Genomic DNA, 25,095 nt, shown 5'->3' on the forward strand with positions numbered 1-25,095 from the left:
GCTAAAATTCCCTAGCATTTGGGAGCCCGTCCGATGAGGGAGCCCAACCCTATCCCTCCGTTTTCCACAGGGTGAGCCCTCCCCACCTCAAGGGTCCGGACATATCTCCCCCATGACGCTCGTGAGTGCCATCGCAGCATCGCCCCTGCGCCTCCCCGTCACCTCCCCATCCTCCCCGTCGCTGCTCCTCCCCATCCTCTTTGTCGCCTTCCCGTCCAGACTGCATCGCCTCCCCATCGCCCCTTGCCTCCGTCCAGGCACCACCACCCCTCCGCCTGTCGCTACTGCTCCGTCTCCTTGTTCAGGCACTGCCTCTCTGCCTCCATCTCGTGACTCCCGGGCACCGATCTGCGACGATGTCCTGGGCACTGCAATTGTATCATGTGATTTTATCATGGAACTTAGGGTTTTTGTGTGCTCTCTCTGTGTAGGCTGAGCTGAAGGAGAGGCTGGCCAAGGTGTACGAGGTGAAGGACCCTAACACCATCCTTGTCTTCAAGTTCCGCACCCACTTCGGAGGAGGCAAGTCCACTAACTTCGGCCTCATCTACGACGACCTCGAGGCAATTTATAGGAAAATAACAGAGTTCTTCGATATAATTCCATCACTGACTCATAGATTCTTTAAGCTCCCAAATGTGAACCATACACATGTGAAGATTGCATCAGACCCTCGATTTATGCCTTTCTTCCAGAACTGCATTGGGGCTATTGATGGCACTCATGTCCCTATCACCATTACACAAGAAAGAGCCGCTCCCTATAGAAATAGGAAAGAAACCTTATCACGGAATGTGATGTGTGCATGTGACTTTGATTTAAATTTCACTTTCATCTCATGTGGTTGGGAAGGATCTGCATTGAGGCAAGGGTCCTACGGTTTACACGTGCAAAGGGTTTTCATGTGCCTGTGGGGAAGTTCTACCTTGTAGATGGTGGATACACAAATACATCCTCATTCATTGCTCCATACCGAGGAGTTAGGTATCACCTTAGTGAGTTTAGAAGACATGGAAATCAGTATGCAAATTACAAGGAATTGTTCAACCACAATCATGCGCAGCTTCACAATCATATTGAAAGGGCCTTTGGCGTGCTAAAAAAGCAGTTTTCAATCCTAAAAGTTAGGATATTTCATCCAATTAAGAATTAAATTAAAATATCAGCGACAGCTGCAGTATTTCACAATCTCATTAGAGGGCAAAATGGGGATGAAGGGTGGCTGGATCATCAACCAAATAATATCAACCCATCTGATTATGTTGAGTTGCCACAGGGGGATAATAACTACCCAAATGAACTGCAATCAAATGATAGAAGCACCCTACGAGGCCAAATTATCCTTCAGATGTGGGCTGCTCGTAATAATTAGGTGAAGCATAAATGTAAGCACTAGTATGCATGGATTGTTTGTTCATGTACTGTTTTTTTTACTTCATTACTTATTTTTGTATTATTTTCACAACATTCTTTATCTAATCTTGTTTATTCTTACAGCCATGTCAACGGAAAGGGCTACATGGAGCTATGTATGAGAAGGGGCTTGTGGATATTCTGAAAGAGTTTGTCAATATCGCAATGTTTAAGGGACAGAATGGGTGGACAACAATGGGTGGACAACAAAAGGTTGGAGGAGTATCACAAATAAATTTAATAATATGTTTCCGAAGGCACATTTCATGAAGCATCAAGTGCAAGAAAAGAAGAAAGAGCTAAAAAAACTATAAGATAATAAAAGAAGCGAGGAAAAATGGTGTTGGCTGGAACGACACTTTTGGATGATCATTGCAGAATCAAAAGGTTGGGAGAAGTTGATTAAGGTCAGGTCTCATATACAGAGTAGAATCTTGAGAGGATAACCACAAAGTTGTCAAGTTCCGCAAGAAGTCATTTCATTTATATAACAGCTTGAAATTATTGTATGAAGATAATGCTTTCATCTTGCTCCTATTTACATTAATGGTCACAACTTTAGTTAACTATTCACTTGTTCACCCATTCAATTGTTTGTTTAATAGGAAGTGTGGCCACAGGGGATTTAAATTTTACATCAATTGAGCCTCCACCCTAAAGAACTGAGCTGCGAGCTGAACCCACTCCCCAAAGAAGTGAGCTGCGAACTGAACCCACTCCCCAAAGAAAGCAATCATAGCACAACACCTAGCTTTGGATATAAGAGCATGGCTTCTATTGATAGAAATCCACTCAGTTTTAATCTTGGTGGTGTAGAAAGTACAGAAGTTCAATATGCTCCAGCCAGTCGTAATTTAGAGGACCAAGATGTTACCGGTGGAAAGAAACGCAAACAAAGTTAGATGGCAGCAAAACTTGGGGATTACATTGACTTTAGAAAGGATCAGATTGAAAAAACTCTAGAAAAGTTAGAAGAGAAGAAGAGATGTGAAGAAAACTACTCAATGGAGAAATGTATTGACATTGTGGATGCCATGGAAGGGCTATCGGACGAACAAAAAACTGATGCAAATGAAGTTGTCCAAAGTGAAACGAACAGAAAAATATTGGTCGGCACCAAAAACCCAAGTGTCCGGTTGATTTGATTGAAGAAAAAGATTGCTCGGGTATGTTCCCTTTCTCAGTTTTGTACCCTTGCTCAAGTGTCGGTTGAATCCTCTATTTGCATATATAAAACATAAAATTTTATTCCCTGCTGGTGTCACTGATTTTACATTTTTTTTGTGTTGCAGCTTTCTACCTCCAGTGCTGCTACAAATGAAAACTAAGACGCCCTTGTGTCTGCCTTTCAGTGCTCATATAAGGTATGTTTGAAGCATTCTTGTTTCAATTATCATTTCAGTAGGATACATGCCATGTCTAACTGTCTTAGCAATACATATCTTGTCACATGTCTGTGCAATACATGTCTTATCACATCTCTTGTCTGCAACATATCTTGACAGATATCTACAATATATCTTTACAGTAATTTTAACCTTGTCAATGCTAGTATTACACCATCCACCATACTGTAATGGTCAGGCTTTCCAGTAGTAATAGCAAAAAAAGAGTATTCATGTGAATATCTATGTGCATATGTGTATATTTAATCATTTGATTTTTATATTATGTACAAAGATTTTGCTCATTATGTAGACCCCGGTATTGTTCAGCTATATATATCTTTGAATTATCTGATCAATACGTTATATGCAAGATTTTAACTATATACCTAAGTTTTCTGCAGAATAATTGATGGATCAATAATTTTCTGATGTCTCGTTCATCTATTATCATCTATATGGTCTGAAGGCTGACGATCTATTTTGATTATATGTGTTCCTTGTTTGCTAAGCAAAGAGCTATTTTATTATGATGTGCCATGCTACCTTTAAATTATGTGACATGAATTTTTCATATTGGAATTTGTGTTATTTCGTTTAAATCTAGCTATTTGATTATCGGTCAGACACTATGTCAATTTGCATCTCTTCATTCAGAAAAGCATATCAGAGAAGTAAATTTTATTAGCCTTTAGATCTAAATCCAAAGGTTAAAAAATCAGGTGCTAGACCCTTCAAAACATCCTATTTGCCTTCTCACAAAAAATCAAGTGTTTTGTTATCTTCGGACACCTAAGTGCCGTGAGCTCTAAAATATTTAGTTTTGACTAGAGAGGAGGATTCTCCTTCCAAACAGCAACCCGGGAGAGGGGTGACTAGACAGAAGGATCCTCCTTCCAAACAGCAACCAGGGAGAGGGGCTAGCTCTGCCCTGCGGTAGAGGGGATTCCAAAATCCTGAAAAATCCCCGTGGTGTAATTTACTCGGGGGCTAATTAGCACTGAGCTGCTAAACCAGTTCTAATTGTGTTTTATAAGTTGGGGGAAATGGAATTTGAGCTCCAAAAATTATTGTAAATAATTTTCTATTTAACAAACTTGAAAAATATTATTAATATTGCCTTCTGCTCGCATTAGAGATCAAATGAGCTATCATCAATTTCGGGGTATATAGATCGTTTTACTTTAAATCAGATAATCTATCAGAAAAAGTCAGGATTGACAAACGGCCAGTTTGACAGCAGCATCTCCAGCAAGCTTTAAAAAAAACGAGTCTCCAGACATCTGTTTGAAACAGGGCCTATATGTCCCGCACATACATACACACGATGACACGACATGCCATTTCCATCTTGCTCTGTGCCACGCTTGCTTGCTCGCGGAGCTCCACCTGGGCGGCCAGCAAGGATCTTCTTTAACAAGGCGTGCGGAGAGCAGGTGTCAAGATCTTGGCGGGCGAAGCAGAGCAGCTGGCGGATCATGGCCCGTGCGATCCTCATCCTCCGCCGGTGGTCAAGCTCGACGGGACGTACCGTCACCTCTAGCATTTCTGCTCGGAGTCCAGCATTTAACATGGCGTTAAGATTGTTCGAAAAAAGAATATGGCGTCAAGATGCAGGAGCGGAACCTGATTTTCTTACAGGAAACGATCAAGCGTTTTGAGCGCAAAGGTTTTCAATCCCGTTGGTGAGTGATGCGCATCCGTGCAACTGCCGCTGTTCTTGTGATGCGCAATTTTATTTGCGATTCGTGTTATGCATCTAGTGCAAGTACTTTCGAGCAAGACTTCTCCTGGATGTACACTGAGACATAATCTAAAAAGATCAAAAAACGAAAAGATGTTCCAATATGAACAGATGCCAAGCGTAGATGCCCTACTTTCCTACTGTTTTGCCAATGCGTCACGCGTATCGCAAGCACAGCATCATGGGCGGTGGAGATAGCAGCAGCAGCAGCTCCTGCCCACCGTGAAAATCGACGGGTTATCCCTCCCTCCCTCCCTCCTGCAAAGCCCCAAGAGGGCCAAGAACCTCCAAAACAACAGCTAAAATCAACCCCTCAAAACAAAAGGAAGGTCCGAGAAACCAGGACGTGTTATGTCCATGGCGATGTGCAAGGCCTTCACTGCTCGCCATGCGACCCATTTGCAGCACGGCCACTTGGCGTCAAGCTCCCTGGCGGCGCCACGGCTGCCACTTCTCCCTTGCAGGCCGAGCCTCGCGGTCACGGTAGCCTCGCCACCGCGGCTCCTACCGGTATGCCCCAGGGCGTCGACGACGTGTGTATCAGACCTCTCCCCGACGCCGCCGTCGGAGCGCACCATGACGGCCTGGGAACTTGCCAGCCTCTGGGCCGGCCTCGTCGTCGGCGTGCCGGCCTACTACCTCGCGGGCAGCCTCGTGGACCTCGGCATGTCCGCGCTCCAGGGCGTCGCCACCGTGACCTTCGCCAACCTCGTCGTCGTCGTCACGCTCGTCCTCACGGCCGCCCCGGCGGTCACGCACGGGCTGCCGTTCCCGGTGCTCGCGCGCGCCGCCTTCGGCGTCCACGGCGCGCACGTCCCGGCCGTCATCCGCGCCCTCGTCGGCTGCGGGTGGTTCGGCATCGAGTCCTGGATCGGCGGTCGCGCCATCTTCCTCCTCCTGCCCTCCAAGCTCAAGTCGTACCCGCCGCTGCTCGCCCCGGTGCCCGGCATCAGCGCGGCGCCGCTCGAGCTCGCGTGCCTCCTCGCCTTCTCGGCCGCGCAGATCGCCGTCATCATGTGCGGCATGGAGGGCATCCGCAAGCTCGAGAAGTACGCGGCGCCGGTGCTCATCGTGCTCACCTCCGCGCTGCTGGCCTGGGCCTACACGTCGGCCGGCGGTTTCGGGCGCTTCCTCACGCAGACGCCGAGGCTGACGAGCGGCGAGTTCTGGAAGGTCTTCTTCCCGTCGCTCACCGCGAACATCAGCTTCTGGGCGACGGTGTCCATCAACATCCCGGACTTCGCGCGGTACGCCCGGAGCCAGGCGGACCAGGTGCTCGGCCAGGTTGGGCTGCCGGTGTTCATGGGCTTGTACACCTTCGCCGGGCTCGCCATCACCTCCGCCACCGAGACCATCTTCGGCCATGTCATCTCCGACCCAATCGAGCTCCTGGGGCGCATCGGTGGGCCAGCAACGACGTTGCTTGCCATCTTCGGAATCACCCTGGCGATCATCACTACCAACATTCCCGCCAACGTGGTCGCGCCGGCGAACGCGCTCGTCAGCATGAGCCCGCGGAGGTTCACGTTCGCCAAGGGCGCGCTTGTCACCGCGTTGATCAGCATCGTCTTCCAGCCGTGGCGGTTGGTCAGCTCCAGCGAGAGCTTCGTCAACATCTGGCTGCTCAGCAACTCGGCGCTCGCGGGCCCCATCGGAGGGGTCCTCCTCACCGACCACTACATAGTCCGGCGAACTTACTTGGACGTCGACGCGCTCTACTCGGAGGACAGCGGCAGCCCTTACTACTTCCAGGGTGGCTTCAACGTCGCGGCGATGGTGGCAATGGCGACCGGAGTGGCGCCCATCGTGCCCGGATTTCTGCACAAGGTTGGAGTGCTAACGAATGTCTCCAAGGCATTTGTCACGGCGTACAACAATGCCTGGTTCGTCAGCTTCTTCATCGCCGGCGCCGTCTACTGCCTGCTCTGCGGTCAGCGAGAGATACAAGCAAAGCTCCAGTACAATTGATATTGACGGTGGCGCTATACCTTGTTCCATATCTAGCACATACAAAATTTATACGGTCCATTTATGTTAACTTCTTTGCTATTTGTTGGCATTTTTGTTAAACAACCTATAGCTGGGATTTGTAATAACAGATGGTTGAGTGAACAACTTATGCGGAAGCCGAAATAAAGATCATCTCAATATCGAAAAAGAAATACTCCGTGTTACTAGTGAACTATTTTTTTTTATCTCCCTGGTGTGCATGCTGCAAATTACAAACGAAGACATTTTCAACAAAAAAAACTGTAAATCACAACCTTTAGTCACACCTCTTACTGCCAACATTATATTGTTCTCTGCAAATTAAAATTAGAATTAGTAACTTGTAAAAGTTTGCAATTTTTGAATGGTTTTAGAATGCCCTTGTATGCTGAAGAGCAGAGCTTTTTACTTGTTTTGCACCAAGATTAATGTAGTTTGTCATCCCCAACCAAGCATCAGTTTGGTCAAAAAATGTACTTCCCACTTCTTGCATGCAAACATGACAGATTCACATGACATCAGTGGCTACCTCTGGATGCAGTATCTTATCATGCTTTGTGTTACAAGTTCATCCTCAATTGCATTTACGATTTTTTTTATATTTGCCATGCTATAATGTTGATGTATGAAACATGGGTCAAAAAGGATCAGAAATTACACATAAAATTCTTACTGATTGAACAAGTTGGAGATCAGTTAATATTTGCACTACATAATGTAGCTGTTTGGAGCAACTGTTAGTTGAGCATTATCATCATGACAATACTCACCAGTCGCCAAACAGCTTGGATTTCAGTCGGACAGCTATCATAAACCAATCTAACCTTCAAGCAACAGGCCCTAGCTGGCATATCAACGTGCCCTAGTTTTAATCATCTTCCCCCTAGATGCCTTCTTCTCCATTTTCTCCCTTTTCTTTCGGGTCTTCTCATCTTCAACTTCACCCTGTAAACAGGAGGTATTACCTATCTGTCATATCTCACAATTCAAATAATGTGCTCAAGTTGATGATAAATCTATTTTTACCTCTGAACCACCACTGAAAAATGTTCCTCTCAAAAGACCGAAAATCTTGTATCCAGCAAAAGCTGGAATCTGCAAATGAATGGGTATACAAACATTAAGCAAACAATAAGAAGTTAGCAATCATTGGTGAGCTCCCTTGAGACTTGGAACAGTGGAAGCATCTGCAACTCCAGAGTCATGAGTGTATCTAACATCCAGAACGTGCAACCACAACTTGAACTAGTAATGTTTGCAAGAGGATTGAAGCCTAAGGAATTCTATTGTGACACAAAAAATACAGAAATGAATCGATATATGAATATAACTACTTGAAATGAGTAGCAATTAGTGATGGCCGTCTGCATTGGTTATTCACTCGACTTGTCATATTACTTTGCTTTGCAATTTTAAGAAACATGGATAGAAATACAGGCTAGACATATCAGATAATAATAATACATATGACCAATGTTTTTAATCAGACAGCTAATGTTCAGATAAAACGACAATCAAATTCTTTGCAGAATAAAAAGCACACTGTGAAATTGGGGTCCAAAAGGGCACTGAAGCATTGAATGGAAACACAATTTTTAAACAAACATATGGTGTGTGTTGTCTTACCACTAAATACGTCCACCAAAATTTCTCAGAAATGATGGACATCAGTTGCACAAAGACAGTGATATAGATCACATCATACAGATACCTGCAGGACAAAATGTAAAAGAATTGTCATTGGTTTGAAGATAACCAAAATATACCACTAAACTTCTCTGAAAAACATACCACTACGAAAACAAGTTGTTGACTCCTCAACTCATTTTCCCATTGTTTCATTTTTGTGGGGCACTGTTTTTGTATTTTTTGTGTTATTAATGTAACTAGGATCTAAAGACTAATATGTGAATGGTTCAACTTTGAAATGCTGAGAGCTAGGTAGGCAGGGACTTTATAATCCTCTGTACATATGACTCACTGAGAGAGATATTCATATGCATTCCCATATCTAACAAAAATATCTGTTATCAAGTGGCCTAAGCTAACATTTACACTATGTCAAGCAGTTACTTACTCGCAAACCCCACCAGTGCTCAAGTCGAAGCCACCATCCAGTAATTCTCCATTATCAGAGTAAACTGGCTTTGCCATACTGGCAAGTTGCTTGTATGGAAAAAAGTATGCAGCAGATGTTAACATAAGACCAATCCAATGCTTCCAGGTGAAGGATGAATGCATTATCGCCATCCTCACCACTATGTAAATAACCTGTAGAACGGGAAAAAAAATCATATATGAAACCAGAGTAGCTAAAACATATAATTAGCTGGTGGCGAGGTCAAGACAAAAGCAACAGAGGGAAACATCCACGAAGCATTGCAAACATTTTATGTATAACGATGTTGAACCACATAAAGAATCAATACCAACTATTATAACAAACGCCACAATTAAATGAGAGAAACAACCAAATTAATAACCAAGGTTATAGGAATTGAGTGTGGTTCAAAAACATTAAAGAGATACTGGATACAGATAGCTTTTCCCCCCTGACATGAACTCTCAGCTGGTAAGCTCATCAACAATATATTCTGTCATTAGTGCATTGTAGCCTTGGGTGTATCAGGAAGAAAGGAACATGTCATCGCTCCTTAGTGACCTCCCAACACCAAAAGGCGACTAAGGCACAGACGAGTGATTCTACAGAACCAAACAAAATTAAGCTAAATCTCCACCGAATTTTATCCCCCAGAAGGCAATTTTGTTCCCTTCACAGCACACTGGCATCCCAGATTCAGTTCTAGGCAGAGTGTTATCCCTTCCGGCCTTCCAGGAAAGCGAAGAAATATCTAGCAGAATGAGCACGTCAATACTTCAAATACTGTCAGCCAGTCCAACTTTTCCAGGTTTCACAAAAAATACCACCGCACGAGCTGTCCGAAAAACAAATTGGACGGCAACGATCTACGGGGGGACGAGAAGATTCCACGGATCTGTCCCGCGCGATTCAGGGGAGGGGAGGGAAGGGGAGGGGAGGGGAGAGGATATTGAAGGTGGGTGCTCACGTTGGATATGAGGATGATGCGCAGGAGCAAGTCCAAGCGCTTCTTGTTCTCGTCCTTCATCTTCTTCGCCCCCTGCTTCGCCATGGCTGCGCTGCTCGAGGTTCTCCTCCGGTCCTGCCCCTTCGGCTTGTGCTTGGAACTTGGGATCCTCGTGTTTTTACCTGGCAAGAAGTCGAGTCCGTCCGCCACGCGAACTCATTTCTAGGCGGACCCAGTCTTGGGCCGGGCCGCTTCCCCTTCTTCCCTCCTGATTTGCTTTGGGCTGAACCGGATTCTGAGGCCCATTGATCCGCTAGTGCCTGTAAGTCCGTAGCGCATTAAGGCCACACCTGCTACGCAACCGTACGATTCCACAACGGTCTAGCGCGCTCTACCAAAGGCACCAACCGACGGGGAGAACAAGCGAGCGATCAAGGGGGAGAAAGCGAGCGAGAAAGATGGCGCAGGTGTGGGCGGTGTCCCTGGCCGTGGCGTCGCTCGCCATCGGCATGCTCGGGGTGCTCGGCGTCTGGCTCTGCTACCTCTTCGACGCCGTCGCGCGGGGCCGCCCGCCCCGGACCCCGCCTCCCACGCCTCAGGCGGCGTCCGAGGAGGAAGAGGAGGAGTACGGCGGCAAGAACGGGCTCTCGGAGGCGGAGCTCATGTGTCTCGGCGGGGTCGCCGTGCTGGAGTCCACGGACGGCGGGGAGGGGAAGGAGGAGGAGGACGAGGGGGAGGCGCTCTGCCCGATCTGCCTCGACGCCATGGAGCCCGGCCGCGCCGTGCGCGTGCTACCCGGCTGCAACCGCGTCTTCCACCAGGACTGCGTGGACCGGTGGCTCGCCATCTCGCCGCGCTGCCCCGTCTGCAACGTCTGGGCTGCGCCGCCGCGGTCGCCCGCGTCCTCGCCGCCGGCGCCCAAGACCGGCTGGGATCCTTGAGGTGGGGGCGGCGCGTCTTCTTCGGCGCCTGGCGGGTCAGTTCTTGGTTCTTGACGAGTTCTTGGTTGGGTTCTGATCATCGACCAAGAAGCCTTCTTGATGAAATCTCGTCGGTTTCGTACTTCTGGTGAGCGATTCTTGACAAATTCTTGGGGGGCTACTTGATTTTGTGAAGGATTCTGACGGGATTGCATGTACATCGACTCAATCCTCGAATTCTTGCTCGAAATCAGTAGGTTTTGAGGGTTTAAGTTCTTGTTCTTGTAACAGATCATCACATTTAGACAGAGTTAGTCTTCCCGATGAACGAGCTGAACAATTGACCATCCCAATGTATCATTTTCGTTGTGGGATTGCATATTCTGTCCTTTTTATCTGTCATTGGCAGAAGGAATGCCTGTAACTGTGAATTACTGCAACTTTTGATGTGGTCACGAAAAACAGAGATGGCTTTCAAAGATTCAGCATCTTGATGTGGTATGTGTAGGATTGGTTTAGTGAATCTTTGATACTGTCAGAGTTTCGTACTTCTATTGAAAGATTGGTTCCTATTGTGGTGCAACTTCAAGGTTCTTTTAGTGCTGGTCTACAGAATCGGTAGACCTGATTTGATCCAGTTCTTTGATAACTGATGTTCTTTAAGTGTCATTTACTAGTTTGAACTGAATCTGTTTACGGGACTTGTCCATTCCTATCAGATACCTAAAAACCTTTTCACTGATCTTAAACAAGTAATGTATAATCCGGTTCCATTTTAATTTCTTCTTGAAATCTCCAGGGTTTTGCAGGTTTTAGAATTTCCCTGTAACATTTCTCTGCATTTGGCCATCTTGATGAAGAGTAAAACCTGGTGTCAAAAGTATTATTTTAGCTGTTCTGCCTTTGATCTTTGATCTTTCAATGGCTAATGGAATACCGGCAACTAGAACATGCACTTTTTGAGGTGAATTTTCTGCAGCTTGATGTGGATAAGAAACAGAAGCAGCTTTCAGAGATTCTGACATGTGTAATACTGTGATAGCTGGGTAGAGACACTGAGAATGTCAGTTTCAAACTTCTGATGACTTACATGGTTATTAAGTCCCTGACTAGTGTTACTATCCAAGTTTAAAGCTTCGTTCCTGTTCTGCGCCAAGCTAATATTTTCAGAGTAGTATACTAACTTTACTACCAGAGTTTGATGCTCAAAGTTTCTCAGAATCAGTTGATTTTGCAGATCCTTTATCTGGCTCCATGTTTTGTTGTTTCAGAGTGTTCCATTGCTCAACACTGTCAAGTTATAAATTTCAGTCTAGTCAGTCAGTTTGCTTGCACCTTGCAGCTAGTAGGCTATACTACTAACTTACTCTCTCCGTCCAAAAATCCAAAAATACTATTCACTTTGGTTTGCGCTAAGTCAAATTTGTCTAACTTCGACTAAATTTATAGGAAATATATAATAACGTCTAAGATACCAAATTGGTTTCATTAGATCCGCCATGGAATTTTTTTTTGAAACAAAGTCATGGAATATATTTGATAGTGAATTTATTTGGTATGTGCTGTTATACTTTTTTATAAGCTTATTTTAAAGTTAGACAAATTTGACTTAGTACAAACTCAAAATTTAGTAATTTGGGATGAAGGGAGTACAAAGCAAACTAAAGCTCAGGACCACATATTGCCCTGACGCTGCTCCAAATCAAGTCTAGCACATCCGTCTGCGTTTTTGTAGCACTTTTGGTGATCAAGTATCAGCTGACATGTCTGACGATCTACCAACTTTTGAACGGTGAACGGCTGAACGCTGTTCTTTCAGATCTACGTTACGCTGTTCTTTCAGATCTACGTTTGCCTGTCGCTAATGCTGCCAGACACACAGTCCCTGAATGCCGGCCTGCTGGCTGCTGGCTGCTGGCTGCTGGCTCTGTGTAAAGTACCTGTAATTGCCTTATGGGATCACAGAATCACAGGACCCAAGTAAAATTAAATTAGAAGAAAAATATTTGTACAGCAGAGAGCAAGTAAGCGAGAGAGAAAAAAATTGCAAATCACTTTTGTTTCCTCATTTAATATGAATGAGCGATAGGGTATCAAATTGAATTTGGTAGAAGCAAGAAAAAAAACAACCTTCATTTTCACTAGAAACTGGTGAAAGAACAAAAGAATATAGAAGTTCTAAAGGATATATGTTTCTGAGCATGGTTCGCAAGTAAAGTGATCACAGTATTTCTCAGTATGGAAACACCCATATATTTGAAGACAAGAAAGATTTGTGAAGAAGTGTGGATCATCAATTAACTATCCACATTCAATACAACCATGTTTTGCATTCCCGTAACAATTTTCTTACAGAAATGGCCCAAAAGCTCATCAGACATAGTGTTGTTCCTTATTAAAGTGATCAGTAGCAAACAATTTAGACTTCATGAATTTTGGAGGGGGCTGAATACAGTAGCAAACTCCAAGATGCAACCATATTAGCCGTTCCCTGTCATGTCAAGTAGTTCATCGAGACCTTTTAGTCTCTGCTTCCCTTCACTAATCAAAAACCTGATCTTTTGATTATCATCACAATGGCGATATTTCTCGAACTCGGCCCTTGTGGTCTTCCTCAACTCATCTAGACAAACCAAATTCATGAATAATTAGTTGTGCCTTAAAATATAGCAGCACACACAGCAGAGTAAAAAAGCAAGGAGCCTAACCTCGGGCATGTTCAGGAGCTCGTTGAGTAATTCGCAGTGCCTGTCTATAAAGCTTTAAGACACGTGTGCGCAGGATGAAAGCCCGTAAATCCATGAAACGCGTCATTGAAGAACAACTTAATGCCAAGTAATGATCAGGCCATGTGAAACCTCCCAGGAAACTGTAATTTCAACAAAACCAGATGCATACAGTCATATAACATGCAGACATATAACCAGATGCATACAGTCAAAACCAGGTGCTTGAAGTTAATATTATGGGTGCGCTTGGTTCCGGAGGTCCCTCGCCTCGCTGGTGCAAGTAACGAGAGACTTCCTCACACAGACACCGAGACATCCAAGCCAGGAAACCAAACTCACATGGTCGCTGTGCATCCTCGCTCAGCAAGGCACTACAGTGCCAAGCGAAGGATCCAAGTGCGCCCTATGTTTGACATCTGTATGGGAGTATGGCACACATTAACACAAGTATATCATGCATACTAAGCAAAGTTTTAAACTTCTCTAGTCAAGATTCAACAACTACAGACTGGCAGATTACTCATCCATGCCGCAAAAACTATGCATCGCCACACATTACTCGCTAAGGATAAATATTGCAAAACTATGGATAGGCTCAACAAAGTCTCTCATCTTCTGTTTTCTCATGAACAACAAAAAACAAGTGCTTCAAGAGCTTATGTTCTTCAGGAACGAAGTGTGGTTGTAACTATTTTTGTCTCTGGTCATTCTCTTGAGCAGTCAAACTATAATTAAACAGGTAGAGATGGGTAATGAGTAGAACCCGAATATACAGTGGCTTAAATCAAAACTCTACAGGTTTCCATATCAAACATGTAGAGATGGATTGAGTGACATGAAAGACAAAACTCTTCTGAGTTTCAAAAGCAAACAACAGAATTAGTTTTCACCTCGGCAACGCAAGGGCATTCTACCGGTTGTCTTAATTTCGATGCTCAATGACCTGCCTCGGATCTCACAGATAAAACTTCCTCAGTAATGCTGCATGCAGATATACACGGTACATGGGTGCATCATCTCACCTGATGCATTTCAACAAACACCTAAGGCTCACACGTACGAATTCAGCTGTGCATGGGGTTCAATTGAACTCCCAATTTTTTTTAGGACTGCACCCGTGATCCACGGTGTCTAATTTCCTATCTAGAAATCTCCAAATTTAGCTACCAAAGCTAGCTCCAAATCAATAGGAATTCAAAAACTAGAGCAAGCCGCAGTCACTAACCGACTTGCCTCCGCGCCGCCGCGGGGGCCGTATGCCCTCTCCGCCTCCACCAGGTCCTTGCCGCGAGGTGCTGCCTGCCGCCGCTGCCTGCTTCTCTAGGCTGCGCTCCTCGCCTGGCCGGGCCGCAGATCACCGCCACCAGATTTGGGGGGCCGAAGTTCACTAGCTGGACTGCTGCTGGAGACTTGCTTGGAGAGAGAGACAAACGAACGAGCGAGGGCTGGGTTGAGAGAGTTAGGGCGTGGGCTGCTTCTTTGGGCTGATTGCAAGGCAGCCCATATTTCTCTGAACAAAAGAAAACTTTTAGCCCATATGTACAGTTATAATCCTGCTAATAATTTTGAAAAAAATTCCCTCTCTGTTTTTTTTCTGCGGCGGTGCTTCGACATGTGTCTTTCGATTTACCTTGTCTGCCGAAATTTGCCTTCGGCACAAGCAGCAGTTGTGCCGAAGAGGACTGCTATTGGATTTGTAGTATTGAATTGCACTTTGGAGCAAACCATGTGACCACGCGACCATTGATCCACGCTATCTAGTGAAAAAGGGTAGTATAGTACTAGATTATGCGCAGTGATCCGCTAGGGTAGTATAGCAGCATTGCCGTTCAGTGTTGACCTACCGTGTGTAAACTTCCTAGCCTACAGAACGTAGGTTCGTTGCAGCAACCGTACGGGATTATAGTAAACTTCCTAGCCTACAAAACTGCAACGAGAACTTGGGAAACGACGCAGCAGTTTCAGCCCTTGTTTACTTCCCAAGTTGGGAGGTGCCAAATTGGCATTTTGCCATAAATGCGACACTGTAGCGTTTTGTTTGTATTTGTGAATTATTGTCCAAATATTGACTAATTAGGCTTAAAAGATTCGTCTCGCAAAGTACAACAAAACTGTGCAATTAGTTTTTGATTTCGTCTACATTTAGTACTCCATGCATGTACCGCAAGTTTGATGTGATGGGGAATCTTCTTTTTGCATAGTGTCAAAGTTGGGAGTTTGGAGGGAAGTAAACAAGGGCTCAATCTCAATGTCAACGCGAGCAACCCGCCAACCCGTACGCTCTCCGCTTGCGGACTCCAAGATGTTCCTAGATTCAGGAGCACAGTCTGCGGTCATCGCCTTCGTCTCTCTCGAGGGACGAACGTACTAGTACTACGCAGAAGCAGATACTTCGATCCCCTTCCCCACACGCGTGTCTCTGCAGAAACCGACGCGACGTGTCCTGCTCCGCTTCAAGGAAGGACACGATGATCTACCGCTCCTCGTGCTGAAAATCTCGCGAGTTCGATCAACGCCGCATCGTCGGCTTGTCATATCGATCGATCAGCGTCCAGGGAAACCACGAGCGTGAAACGGAAGCAACCGAGCACGAGCGGTTGCTGCATGGTGCGTTTCGACGTCAATGCCACGGTACAGAAAGGCGAAAGCATAGCAGGACATAAATGCTGTGCCGCGAGCTCTGCCGGCAAGCAGAACGGTGGTTCGCGGGGTGATTGATGGAGGAGGGTCTGGCCTGATGGTACTGTCCCGGATTGAAAGCGGGCAGCAGGTTAGAGGTTCAGAGGTTCAGGGGCTACTAGACCATGATTGAATGTCGTCAGAAGCTCCCAATGATTTGTTGGGGTCAGGATGGGATGCGTTTGCCAAACTTCAATTCGTAGGTCTGGCCAAATTTGCACTGCTTGTACGGAGTACAAGACTAGTCGATCGAGACCGTATTATGTTTATGTAGGGTGAAGCCATGCATACAGGATTACAGAGATGGTAAGTCGTGGAGTGTACTTTATTTCCACACAGAAAGGCATTTCTGGTGAATCCCAATTTTCTTGATGCTTTAAACTCGCAACTACCTAAATGTCGGAATAAAGTTCATGATACTACAAAAAAAAAACTTCTGTCAGTTCTAGCTTTAACCGTTTGTATGCTACTTGAAATAAAGCAGAAACTGCACATCAGCACACAACCGAAAGCAGTGGCATACGCTAGTGTGCTTCGTTGTAAAATCTCAAAACAGCATAGGCTTATGTATCTGCTCACCTTATTTTGATTCGAAATCCAAAATAATGCGGAGAAAAGGGTAGCCCGTACAGCGGCAACAGCAACCACGACATGGCAGCAAGCTTATAGCCAACTAGTGGATAACAGGAAGAACGAGAGACCATGGTTTCTTTAATAGGACAGCCATCTGGCCATGTGCGACGGAATCTTTGGCACCGGTTCACCTTTTGCTCGGCTCCTAACCACTGATACTTTTGGTTATGTTCCATGCCCAACCAAAAGGCAAAACAACCGAACACCTAAACTATTTATCCACAGTAAATAGTACATGTACACATGCCGGTTTCACAGTTCACCGTTTCATCACGGGTTCACAGTGGCATGGAATGGCGACAAAGTAAAATCTCACTGCCAGACGAGAGAAAAAACAGAAGCAATCCTGGCAGCTTGCTACCCCCTGAACAACCTGCTCACACCATCCATCATTCACAGCAGGTTGGATGCCAAAATTGAGATCAGTTCATCAACCGTCAGCACTTGCATTGTGATGACCCAACCCAAGGTCCAAAACACATCTCTTTCCTCCCTCTTTGCTTGGTTCACACCAAAAAAAATCACAGGGCAAAATGCACAAACTCGCGGAGGACGATTAAGCAGCCATTGGAGCCCATGATAAGCAGGGTCCGGAGCAAAACAGCGCTGTACACATACATCTAGCACTTAGCGGTGATCAAAACGTACCCAAACCCATAATTAGTCAAGAGATTACTAGCCATCAGCGGACGCCACCCATCATCTACTAGCGGTGGTTATCATCAGTAGACCTCCTCGGGGATGCTCTGCAGGCCGGGCTCCCACTCCCCGTTCGCCTGCATCCGGCGCGCCGCCTCGGCCGCCCGCCGCATGCTGCGCCGCCGCAGCGACTGCAGCCTCTGCTCGGCGCCCGGCCCGGCCCCCGCCGCGCGCTGCCGGTGCCGCTCGCTGGTTGCCGCCGCGGCGGTGGCGGCCGCGGTCACCGCGCCGGCGCCGTCGCCGAGCGCCGCGACCATCTGCTTTAGCTCGCGCTTGCTAACGACGATCTTGACGCGCACCGCGCCGCCGACGTCCTCCCGGGACAGGAGGCGGCCGCCGTGGTTCAGCTGCTCGAGCGCGGCCGCCGCCGCCTTCGACTGGTGCCGGGCGTCCGCGGCCGCGTCCCTGGGGAAGAAGCACCTGGACGCCATCCCCGTGGCCGCGGCCTCGTCTCGTCCTCCGTGGGACGGCGGGCGAGCTCTGTCCTGCTTATGTACACCCTCCTCCTCGACGTCCCTTGCAAGTTACAGCACAGAGGTCTAAAGCGAAGGCAAAGTGAATGTGTGGGCTTCCGAGTAATGTGACACCCCCCATACCAACATGCTTTATATACTAGCTGGCGACGCCTTGCAGTTTGCTGAGCGCAGCCACAACTGTCTCCAAATACGCGCTACCTGCGCCCATGACATGTGGGCCTCGGCCTGGACCACACCTACGTCTTCCCTGACCTTACCATCACCTGTGTGACCTGTCTAAAAACTCTGGCCCCTCCTCTGAGATTAAAATTTCGGTACAAGTGATTAATAAAGTAATAAGGTCTGGGGTAGCTTTTTTAAGACTTTAAAACAATCATGAGACAGGGAGGGACTAATTGAGATGGGAGTTGAATAAAGATATGGGCGGCCTCACATGGCTGTCCCTCTCCTCGCGGTCGCGGAGTGAGATGGAGGAATCATTGCAGAGGCCCCTTGCAAGTAACGTGTTAACACAAGCCCCGCCCGATGACTCGTGGAGTCTACGTACATTCGGTAAGATGGCGTATTTGACATAGGCCTCGATCGTTCGCTAGTCGCGCTACAGCACCCCATCCACGATCCATGTTCCTCTTGCCATTTCGGTATTTGCTACTTCCACACATTTTTTGTAGGATAATAAAGCTGTAGATTCTAATTCGTCAGGTACGCGTACAAATATACGCATCTCCGGTTTTGTGTTCGATCCGATCCTATTTTTAGACACAAGCAAGTTTTTTGGTGAAAAAATCATGATCATTCAGAGATATTGCTTGTGTCCCTTTCAGGTCTCCGGATCGGATCCTTGCGTGTACGCGGGACGATGATTGATGAATCGAGCACTCTCATCGCATGATGATCACCTAGCTTAGGTGTGCTGAATAGAACAGTCGAACGGACGACGGTCGTGTGAGGCGGCGCTGATTTTATTTCCCCCCAAATTTTAAACTCCAACGGAGTAGCACGTCAATGTAGATCAAGCCCCTTGTAACCGTCAGTTAACCACCGGCGGCATTAGGAATTGCTCCGAGATCAGGGCTGCGCTGATGATTAAACCCCCAACTAGCACACACACCGGAAAGATCAACGCGGACGGTGAACCAACCTTCCATGATTGCAGCTTGTAACGCGGACCCGATTTTTGCCCCGCAATAATGCAGGCAAACACGGGTTCAAGCCTCAATGCTAGCCTTCCTCCGATTCGGCTGAGCAGTGACGACGCAAGCAGCCTGGTTTCCGGCACGCCAAATGCTGTGCAACAAGAAGACCGCAACACCAACACAACATGACCACAACACCAACACAGATCGAGCCGGAATTGGGCATGAATAATCATACAAGTTATCCCTGCATCATCCGGCCGGTGTGTGAAACGAATTCTCCTGCACAGCATAGGCGACGTGTCTGTCTAGGTTTCGTCTGCTCATGATTAACTATAACTAACTTGTCAACGGACGTAAGCAGTCTTTGGCTTCTCCGGGGGGTCATCGACCGATCTGGTTTCTGTGGCAGTGTACAATGCATGGCGGCCATGTTTGCAGGAAGGGGTAACATGCTGCATGCGAGACCGATCAGCTCCATCGTAGCTGCCTAGCTGCTAGTAGCAACCGTTTTGCTTTGGGTGCAATGCAGACCATGGCACAGAGATATTCCCATAAACAATGCCCGAGGATGATGCATGTATGATATTCTTTCGTTGGTGCCTAGCTTTCTTCACATGAACAAAGCTAGGCCTCGCGCTGTACATTGCGTGCCCCGCAGAGCGTCGCCATCGCCGCGGTGGCCCACATGCCAGCCTCATTGCTCTCGGCGACCTAGCTAAAGAATATAGAGATGCTTAAATTAGGAAGCAAATACACGGGCCCTGGCCAGATCGATCTTGAATTTTTATAATTCGCAGCTAGCTGCAGCCTAAGGGCATGTTGAGGTTGCTTCAAGGAAGGTCCCCTGCAGTGCAGTTTATACAACAAGCACAACCCCGGGAACCGTAGTTAAATCGAGCTGGTAGCCTGGTACTACGAGCTGATCGAGCTGCTCTGCAGCTGCTCTTGTTTGCTTGCGGCCGGAATCCATGCAGGTAAGTACGTGAGGTGTACACACTACGGACAAAACGCATGTGAAGTGGGGCGCCTCTTTTTAGGTCAACATTATATGGAAGCGTTCTACTATGTTGCAGGAGCAGGACGCCTCTGGCGATCCCAGATTCGCGTTAACAACTGCTTTGATACTGCTGTGATGTATGGAATCGTCTCATCCGACGGAGGATCCACCGGGTAGTGTGAGCCTGCTATCAGTCGATCAGAGCTGGTGATCGACCTGTCGATCTGCTTGGGAGGGAGCCTGCGATCAGTCGATCAGATTCGGTCCGCTCATGTTTGACACGTAGATGATATGTTTCGTGCATTGCTTCTCGCAAAAGATCCACTGAGGCTTAGAGGAGCTGCAAAGAAGTTACTTTGCAGTGAAGAACGCGATGGTGGAAAAATTTAGCAGCTGAAGTCTAGGTTGACGAATCGTTACCCTTATTCAGCAAGTAAAGTACAAGTGTATTCGTGATCAACTTTGGCATGCGGGGTACTACACAACAACAGAGGCGTACGTGGCTAGCTAGCTCGGCACAGCTCTTAGATATTCGTGACATCGAATTGTTTTGACAGGTCACATGCACTCCGGGGCCGATGGGGCCCAGCGCCGAATAAACAAGAACGAGGGAACCCGAACAATAAAAAATGAGAGAGTACCGTGACGCAACGCTGATGCTAGCGTGACGTGCTAACAAGGCTCGAAATCATGGCGCCCAACTCCGACTCCCCCGTCCCAATCGGCGTTCGGCAAACGAAATTATTTCGGATAAGCAGGACGCGTAGCAGCGTCGCCCATCCATCCAGGACACCACATGACCGCAACTTGTGTGCTAACAGACATGGCAGCGACCTGGCCTCCTGGTCAGGGGCCCCAGGGCCGCGTGCACGGGCGGACGGACCGTTCCGCCGCCCCGCCCCGGCCGCCGGATCCCGCCCCGGCGGCGCGGATCGGGCGCGATCGGGGCCGCCCGTGCGGCGACGCACGGCCGCGAACGCGTGCGCCCCCCGCCCTACGCCACGAGACGTGGGCGCTAGCTGGCTGGCCGTCCGCGCCGCGCCCCCGGCCGAGGTCGTTGCGTGTCTGCGCCCTCGTCCTCCCTCCTGATCGCGAGAGCTCGGAGTCGGACGGAGCCCTCGCGATCGGAGGGCACGCACGGTCGTTTTCGGGTAGGGTAGGTCACATGCGCGACCCAACGTGTCCCCGCGCTAGCAGAGCCTCAGCGGCGCGGGCCGCGGCTGCTTGCTACCGCGGTGGTATGCGCGCGCGTCACCCACACGGCTGTCGTCTCGTCGGGTTGCGCTTCCGCGGCGGCCGCTGTCACCGCGGGGGTTCTTGGGCTCGATCGGTGGCCCGTGGCGCGGGGCTGGTCGCCTGCCTACGCAACGAGGGATGGGTCCGCCCCGTCGCCACGGCCGTGTCCCATTTGCGTGTTGGTGGGCGGGGGCGGCCGTGGAGCCGGGCTGGATTTTCGCTGGTTTCATCGCCGCTTTCGCGTCGTTTTGTCTGCGCGGGGCACCGGTCGCCGGTCGTGCGAGCGGCTGCCTGGTATAACTGGCGCGCCCGGGGCGGTGGTCTGATCGTGACAGTTGCGCTCGCGCCTGCCTGGATCGTGGAATAGCGGCGGTCAGATAGGTGGTTTGATTGCTTGCTAATTTGTATATTTCAGGTACGGTTGATTATATATGTATAGGAAATAGGACTGCGTTTCTATTTGAAGTTCGAGAGCGTACGTAGTACAGTTGGCGAAGGAATCATGGTGTGAATTTGTGATACACGTTTTTTGGCATCACCTACTTCAGCCTTCAGGTACGCGCGGTGGCCAGTAGTGTCGTTGCGATTCGTACGCCAGGCCTTGCCATTTTCAGTGTAACTGCATGTGTAAGGCCATGTGGCGGCATGGGTGCAGCGAGCTCGGCTTCATGGCACGAAGGAATTGGATAAAGTGCAGCTCGTTGTGCAGCACGGCACGGTACTGCGAAAACAGTTCAGCCGGGTGTTATAGGTGCCAAGTAAATGGGAAAGTTTTCTCCTACGGAGCGCTGGCGAACGCACGCCCAGCAGGACCAGGCTGTTTGCTTCAAAAAGCTTTTGCGAAGCTTGAAAAGCCGCCGACGATCTGTCTGTCCTTCGTTTCTCTTCTTCCACGGCCCTCTGTACTCGTGTGCACATGTGCAGCGCTTCACAGTTAACCCTGTCTCGCCCATGCTCCATTGCTCCGGGAGGGATCGAGTCTCACAAATTACATCCTATCGCCCGGGCGATCGATCAGGATCGGCAGCAGCGTCAGGAGATGTCCGTGCAAGGAACCAAGACCAGCGCTGGCTGTCATTCGATCGACTGCGCTGAAGCTGATTAGACGTTGGCAAATGATACTTATCACAGGCCATCCAGTAGGCCATGGTGGTGTACGATTGCTCCCCTTGGATCATGCACAAATCACAACTGTAAACCTCTCGTTTAGATCTTGTCGTACTACTTGTCTATTTATGACGAATCTTGTGGCGAGCTGGCTCCCATTTGGCCAGTTCTCATGTTCTTTTTTTCTTCAACGATTACTTCTCATATTCAGCTGCAGCAGCAATAGCATCTGCTAGACCACTGACAGTCTGACACACACATGGAGCAGGACACCAACTCGACGGCGAAGAAAGGGACTTGACACGCTGTTTGGTTCCTTTTCCCCAGTTCATTATCCTTTATTGATTGATTGGTTCAATCCAGATATGTACACCGATCTCTCGAAAACAGAGGGAAAATTTTTGGATCGATCGATCCAAATGCCAGATTAAAATATGTGACATTTCAAATTTGGGATGCAACCATTGGGCGCTCATTTTGGCCCAATCAAATAGGCTGGTTGCAATCCAGGAAGAATAAGACGAGGATCAGGAGGAAGCTATACACGCAGATAGTAGAACCCACTACACGTACAAGCCTAGCTAAAAGCATTCCTCCGGGATGCTCTGCAGCGCCGGCGACCACCGGCCCCGGCGCCTCCCGACGGCCGCCGCCTGCTTCTTGGCGTGCTGCCGTTTGAGCACGCTGACGAGCTGCTCCAGCGCCGGCGGCAGGGAGAAGCCGCAGACGCCGCCACCCGCGACGGCCGCGGCCACCTGCTTCAGCTGCTGCTTGCTGAGCACGATCTTGACCCGCATCGCGCCCGCGGCGCCCTGCTCACCCGCCGCAACCGCGGCGTCGGCGATGCTCTCCCCCGTGGACTGCTCGATGACCGCGACTGTCTTGGTGTCCAGCTGCAGCCGCGGGCACCTCACCAGCTTCCGGCCGTCCCTCCTCATCAGCACCGGCGAGGCAGCCTCCAGCTCCATGGATCCGAATCTCTCTGATGATCTGAAGAATGCTTCTCGCTCTCTCGCTTGCTCAGCTAAAGCTCCTGTCTACTATTCTCGAGTCGATCTAGTTGTTGTAAACTTGTAACGCCAGCAGCTAGAGAACAACCAACGAATATATAACACCTGCGCGGGTCTCAGGCTAGGGTTTTTATATAGAGAGGGGGTTTACGACGACGAGTGAGACAGCTCAGAGGCGGCTGGCTATGTAAAGATCGGAAAGGGACGCAACAGGTGGAATCTTTCTCCCATTTTCCACGGGATTAGTTAAGAGTTTCGGTTGTTTAAATACTGCCGATACAGATGGAAACGGTAGTACTTGCAGCGTGTCAAACCCTACGGTGTGCATGGACCGTGGGCGGGCCCCGCCGCGTCACATGCCGGTGGAGAATTTCTGAGGACTAGCACCAGTGCGTCCCCGCAGGTGTGATCTGGATTTCCCGTCAGCTTTACAAGTGGACTCATGTGCCATCTCGCTATAGGGATGATGCCTCCAACAGATGAACAGAGTCACAGCTTATTTGGTTATTTGATGTGTATGTACAGATCTGAACGTCGTGCGTAGATGCCATGGTATGATACGTGCAGTAGATACAGTATGATATTGCCATGCATGTCTCGTACGTACGACACGTACTGGTGGGGGTAATTAATGCCGCTGTGTGGGGTTTGTCTGCCTGTCTCCTGTCTCTGTCTGCAGGGATTAGCCGAGCTGAAACGATCGATCGCAAGCACTCAAGCAGGTGGTGTTAATTCTGACAGCACGCATGCACGCGTCGGCTGCACCCAGCAGTCTGCGGGCGTCGTCGCATTCTCGCATGTATACGCACGGCCGCACGCATCTGGCGCAGTTCGGCGTTAATGAATGCAACTATACTTCGCCTTGTTTAGTTTCCAATTTGGGAGTGGCAAAATTGGTATTTTGCCATAAATGTGCAACTGTAGCATTTCGTTTGTATTTGTGAATTATTGTCCAAACATTGACTAATTAGGCTCAAAAGATTCGTCTAGCAAAGTACAACAAAATTGTGCAATTAGTTTTTGATTTTATCTACATTTATTACTCCATGCATGTACCGTAAGTTTGATGTGATGGGGAATCTTCTTTTTACATAGTGACAAAGTTGGGATTTTAGAGGGAAGTAAACAAGGGCTTGGTTTAGTTTCAGCTGCGGGGTGTTGGAGACTAACGAGCTAAGCTACCGACGTGTCGTTGTCGTACGAGCTGGTACGTGCGTAGTTGCGTACGTACAGTACTCCAGCCCAATCGCCGCGAGTTAACATGGTCACGTGGAGTACTGTAGTCTTGGCGATCGATGGATGGGACAGTACGGGGGCCTCTCTCGTCGAAGGACTTGAGGAGGGAACGCCGTGCAGTCAAGAACGGGGAGAAGAGAACTGTAGACACGCGTACCACACCGACCGACGCCCCCCCCCCCCCCCCCCCCCCCCCCCCCCCCCCCCGCACACACACACACGCACGCACGCACGCAGACACACACACACGGCCACTGTCGAGCACTCGGTGCTCTCGGGTGGGTGCTGGCCGGTGCGGGGCATGGTGACCCATCGGAGCAGGGGAACCAGTACAGGCCGGTGGCCGGCTAGAGCTGCGTGAGCTGGACCAGAGCGCGTTCGTTTCGTTTCGTTTCGTTCCATTCCTCCGACGAATATATTCTCAGTCACGTACCTCACGGCGGTTCGGTCGTGGGGGAAAGAATTTTCTTTTGGACTAGTACGACATTTTTGCTGGGGATAATGTGCGCGGTCTACTGGCGGATGAGGCTGCTGCTCTTAGAATATGGGGAGCGAGAACGGGCTGGGCGTCTGGGATAATGATCGGTGTTGACGGCTAGCTCGCAGATTTAGGATATTGTACTGCAGTGGTAGTCAAGCAGCAGTTCGACGGAGGA

At 48.6% G+C, this 25,095-nt stretch overlaps 6 protein-coding genes across 7 annotated transcripts; 2 read left to right on the plus strand and 4 right to left on the minus strand.

Annotated features, from left to right (window-relative positions):
* The first annotated feature begins 4,852 nt into the window (after positions 1–4,852).
* LOC117850210 (purine-uracil permease NCS1) lies at positions 4,853–6,667 on the plus strand. Its single transcript, XM_034732049.2, has one exon. The coding sequence runs from the start codon at positions 4,894–4,896 to the stop codon at positions 6,508–6,510; it is 1,617 nt and encodes a 538-aa protein (XP_034587940.1). The 5' UTR covers positions 4,853–4,893; the 3' UTR covers positions 6,511–6,667.
* A 518-nt stretch (positions 6,668–7,185) lies between these two features.
* Positions 7,186–9,777, minus strand: LOC117850300 (uncharacterized). Its single transcript, XM_034732160.2, has 5 exons — positions 9,600–9,777; positions 8,609–8,802; positions 8,158–8,242; positions 7,558–7,626; positions 7,186–7,476 (listed from the first exon to the last, which is right to left on the minus strand). Exons 1-5 carry the CDS (start codon positions 9,681–9,683, stop codon positions 7,384–7,386), a joined length of 525 nt encoding a protein of 174 aa, XP_034588051.1. The 5' UTR covers positions 9,684–9,777; the 3' UTR covers positions 7,186–7,383.
* Positions 9,778–9,950: 173 nt separating this feature from the next.
* LOC117865654 (uncharacterized) lies at positions 9,951–11,199 on the plus strand. The gene has a single exon (XM_034749886.2). It carries the CDS (start codon positions 10,037–10,039, stop codon positions 10,517–10,519), a length of 483 nt encoding a protein of 160 aa, XP_034605777.1. The 5' UTR covers positions 9,951–10,036; the 3' UTR covers positions 10,520–11,199.
* Positions 11,200–12,770: 1,571 nt separating this feature from the next.
* LOC117844257 (uncharacterized) lies at positions 12,771–14,706 on the minus strand. 2 transcript variants are annotated; one of them, XM_072291138.1, is made up of 4 exons: positions 14,453–14,706; positions 13,567–13,643; positions 13,207–13,367; positions 12,771–13,121 (listed from the first exon to the last, which is right to left on the minus strand). In XM_072291138.1, the coding sequence occupies exons 3-4, from the start codon at positions 13,310–13,312 to the stop codon at positions 12,979–12,981; spliced, it is 249 nt and encodes an 82-aa protein (XP_072147239.1). In that variant the 5' UTR covers positions 13,313–13,367; positions 13,567–13,643; positions 14,453–14,706; the 3' UTR covers positions 12,771–12,978. The 2 variants fall into 2 exon arrangements, with proteins under 2 accessions (XP_072147239.1, XP_072147236.1); XM_072291135.1 differs by lacking the exon at positions 13,567–13,643 and having other exon boundaries at positions 14,453–14,699.
* Positions 14,707–16,955: 2,249 nt separating this feature from the next.
* LOC117840925 (uncharacterized) lies at positions 16,956–17,834 on the minus strand. The gene has a single exon (XM_034721505.2). It carries the CDS (start codon positions 17,667–17,669, stop codon positions 17,262–17,264), a length of 408 nt encoding a protein of 135 aa, XP_034577396.1. The 5' UTR covers positions 17,670–17,834; the 3' UTR covers positions 16,956–17,261.
* Positions 17,835–22,501: 4,667 nt separating this feature from the next.
* Positions 22,502–23,341, minus strand: LOC117844824 (uncharacterized). Its single transcript, XM_034725622.2, has one exon. The coding sequence runs from the start codon at positions 23,159–23,161 to the stop codon at positions 22,775–22,777; it is 387 nt and encodes a 128-aa protein (XP_034581513.1). The 5' UTR covers positions 23,162–23,341; the 3' UTR covers positions 22,502–22,774.
* Between the last annotated feature and the right edge of the window lie 1,754 nt (positions 23,342–25,095).

This window comes from Setaria viridis, chromosome 1 (assembly GCF_005286985.2).
Source record: "Setaria viridis chromosome 1, Setaria_viridis_v4.0, whole genome shotgun sequence".
Taxonomy (NCBI): domain Eukaryota; kingdom Viridiplantae; phylum Streptophyta; class Magnoliopsida; order Poales; family Poaceae; genus Setaria; species Setaria viridis.

What these genes read in the sequence shown, in the direction of transcription:
- LOC117850210 (XM_034732049.2), top strand. Translation starts at nt 4,894, where the DNA reads ATGTCCATGGCGATGTGCAAGGCCTTCACTGCTCGCCATGCGACCCAT.
- LOC117850300 (XM_034732160.2), bottom strand. Translation starts at nt 9,683, where the DNA reads ATGGCGAAGCAGGGGGCGAAGAAGATGAAGGACGAGAACAAGAAGCGC. An exon ending in AGCACTGGTGGGGTTTGCGA is followed by an intron (nt 8,243 to 8,608) that starts GTAAGTAACTGC and finishes TTTGTCCTGCAG; the next exon opens with GTATCTGTATGATGTGATCT. An exon ending in TTTTCAGTGGTGGTTCAGAG is followed by an intron (nt 7,477 to 7,557) that starts GTAAAAATAGAT and finishes TCCTGTTTACAG; the next exon opens with GGTGAAGTTGAAGATGAGAA.
- LOC117865654 (XM_034749886.2), top strand. Translation starts at nt 10,037, where the DNA reads ATGGCGCAGGTGTGGGCGGTGTCCCTGGCCGTGGCGTCGCTCGCCATC.
- LOC117844257 (XM_072291138.1), bottom strand. Translation starts at nt 13,312, where the DNA reads ATGACGCGTTTCATGGATTTACGGGCTTTCATCCTGCGCACACGTGTC. An exon ending in AGCTCCTGAACATGCCCGAG is followed by an intron (nt 13,122 to 13,206) that starts GTTAGGCTCCTT and finishes TGGTTTGTCTAG; the next exon opens with ATGAGTTGAGGAAGACCACA.
- LOC117840925 (XM_034721505.2), bottom strand. Translation starts at nt 17,669, where the DNA reads ATGGCGTCCAGGTGCTTCTTCCCCAGGGACGCGGCCGCGGACGCCCGG.
- LOC117844824 (XM_034725622.2), bottom strand. Translation starts at nt 23,161, where the DNA reads ATGGAGCTGGAGGCTGCCTCGCCGGTGCTGATGAGGAGGGACGGCCGG.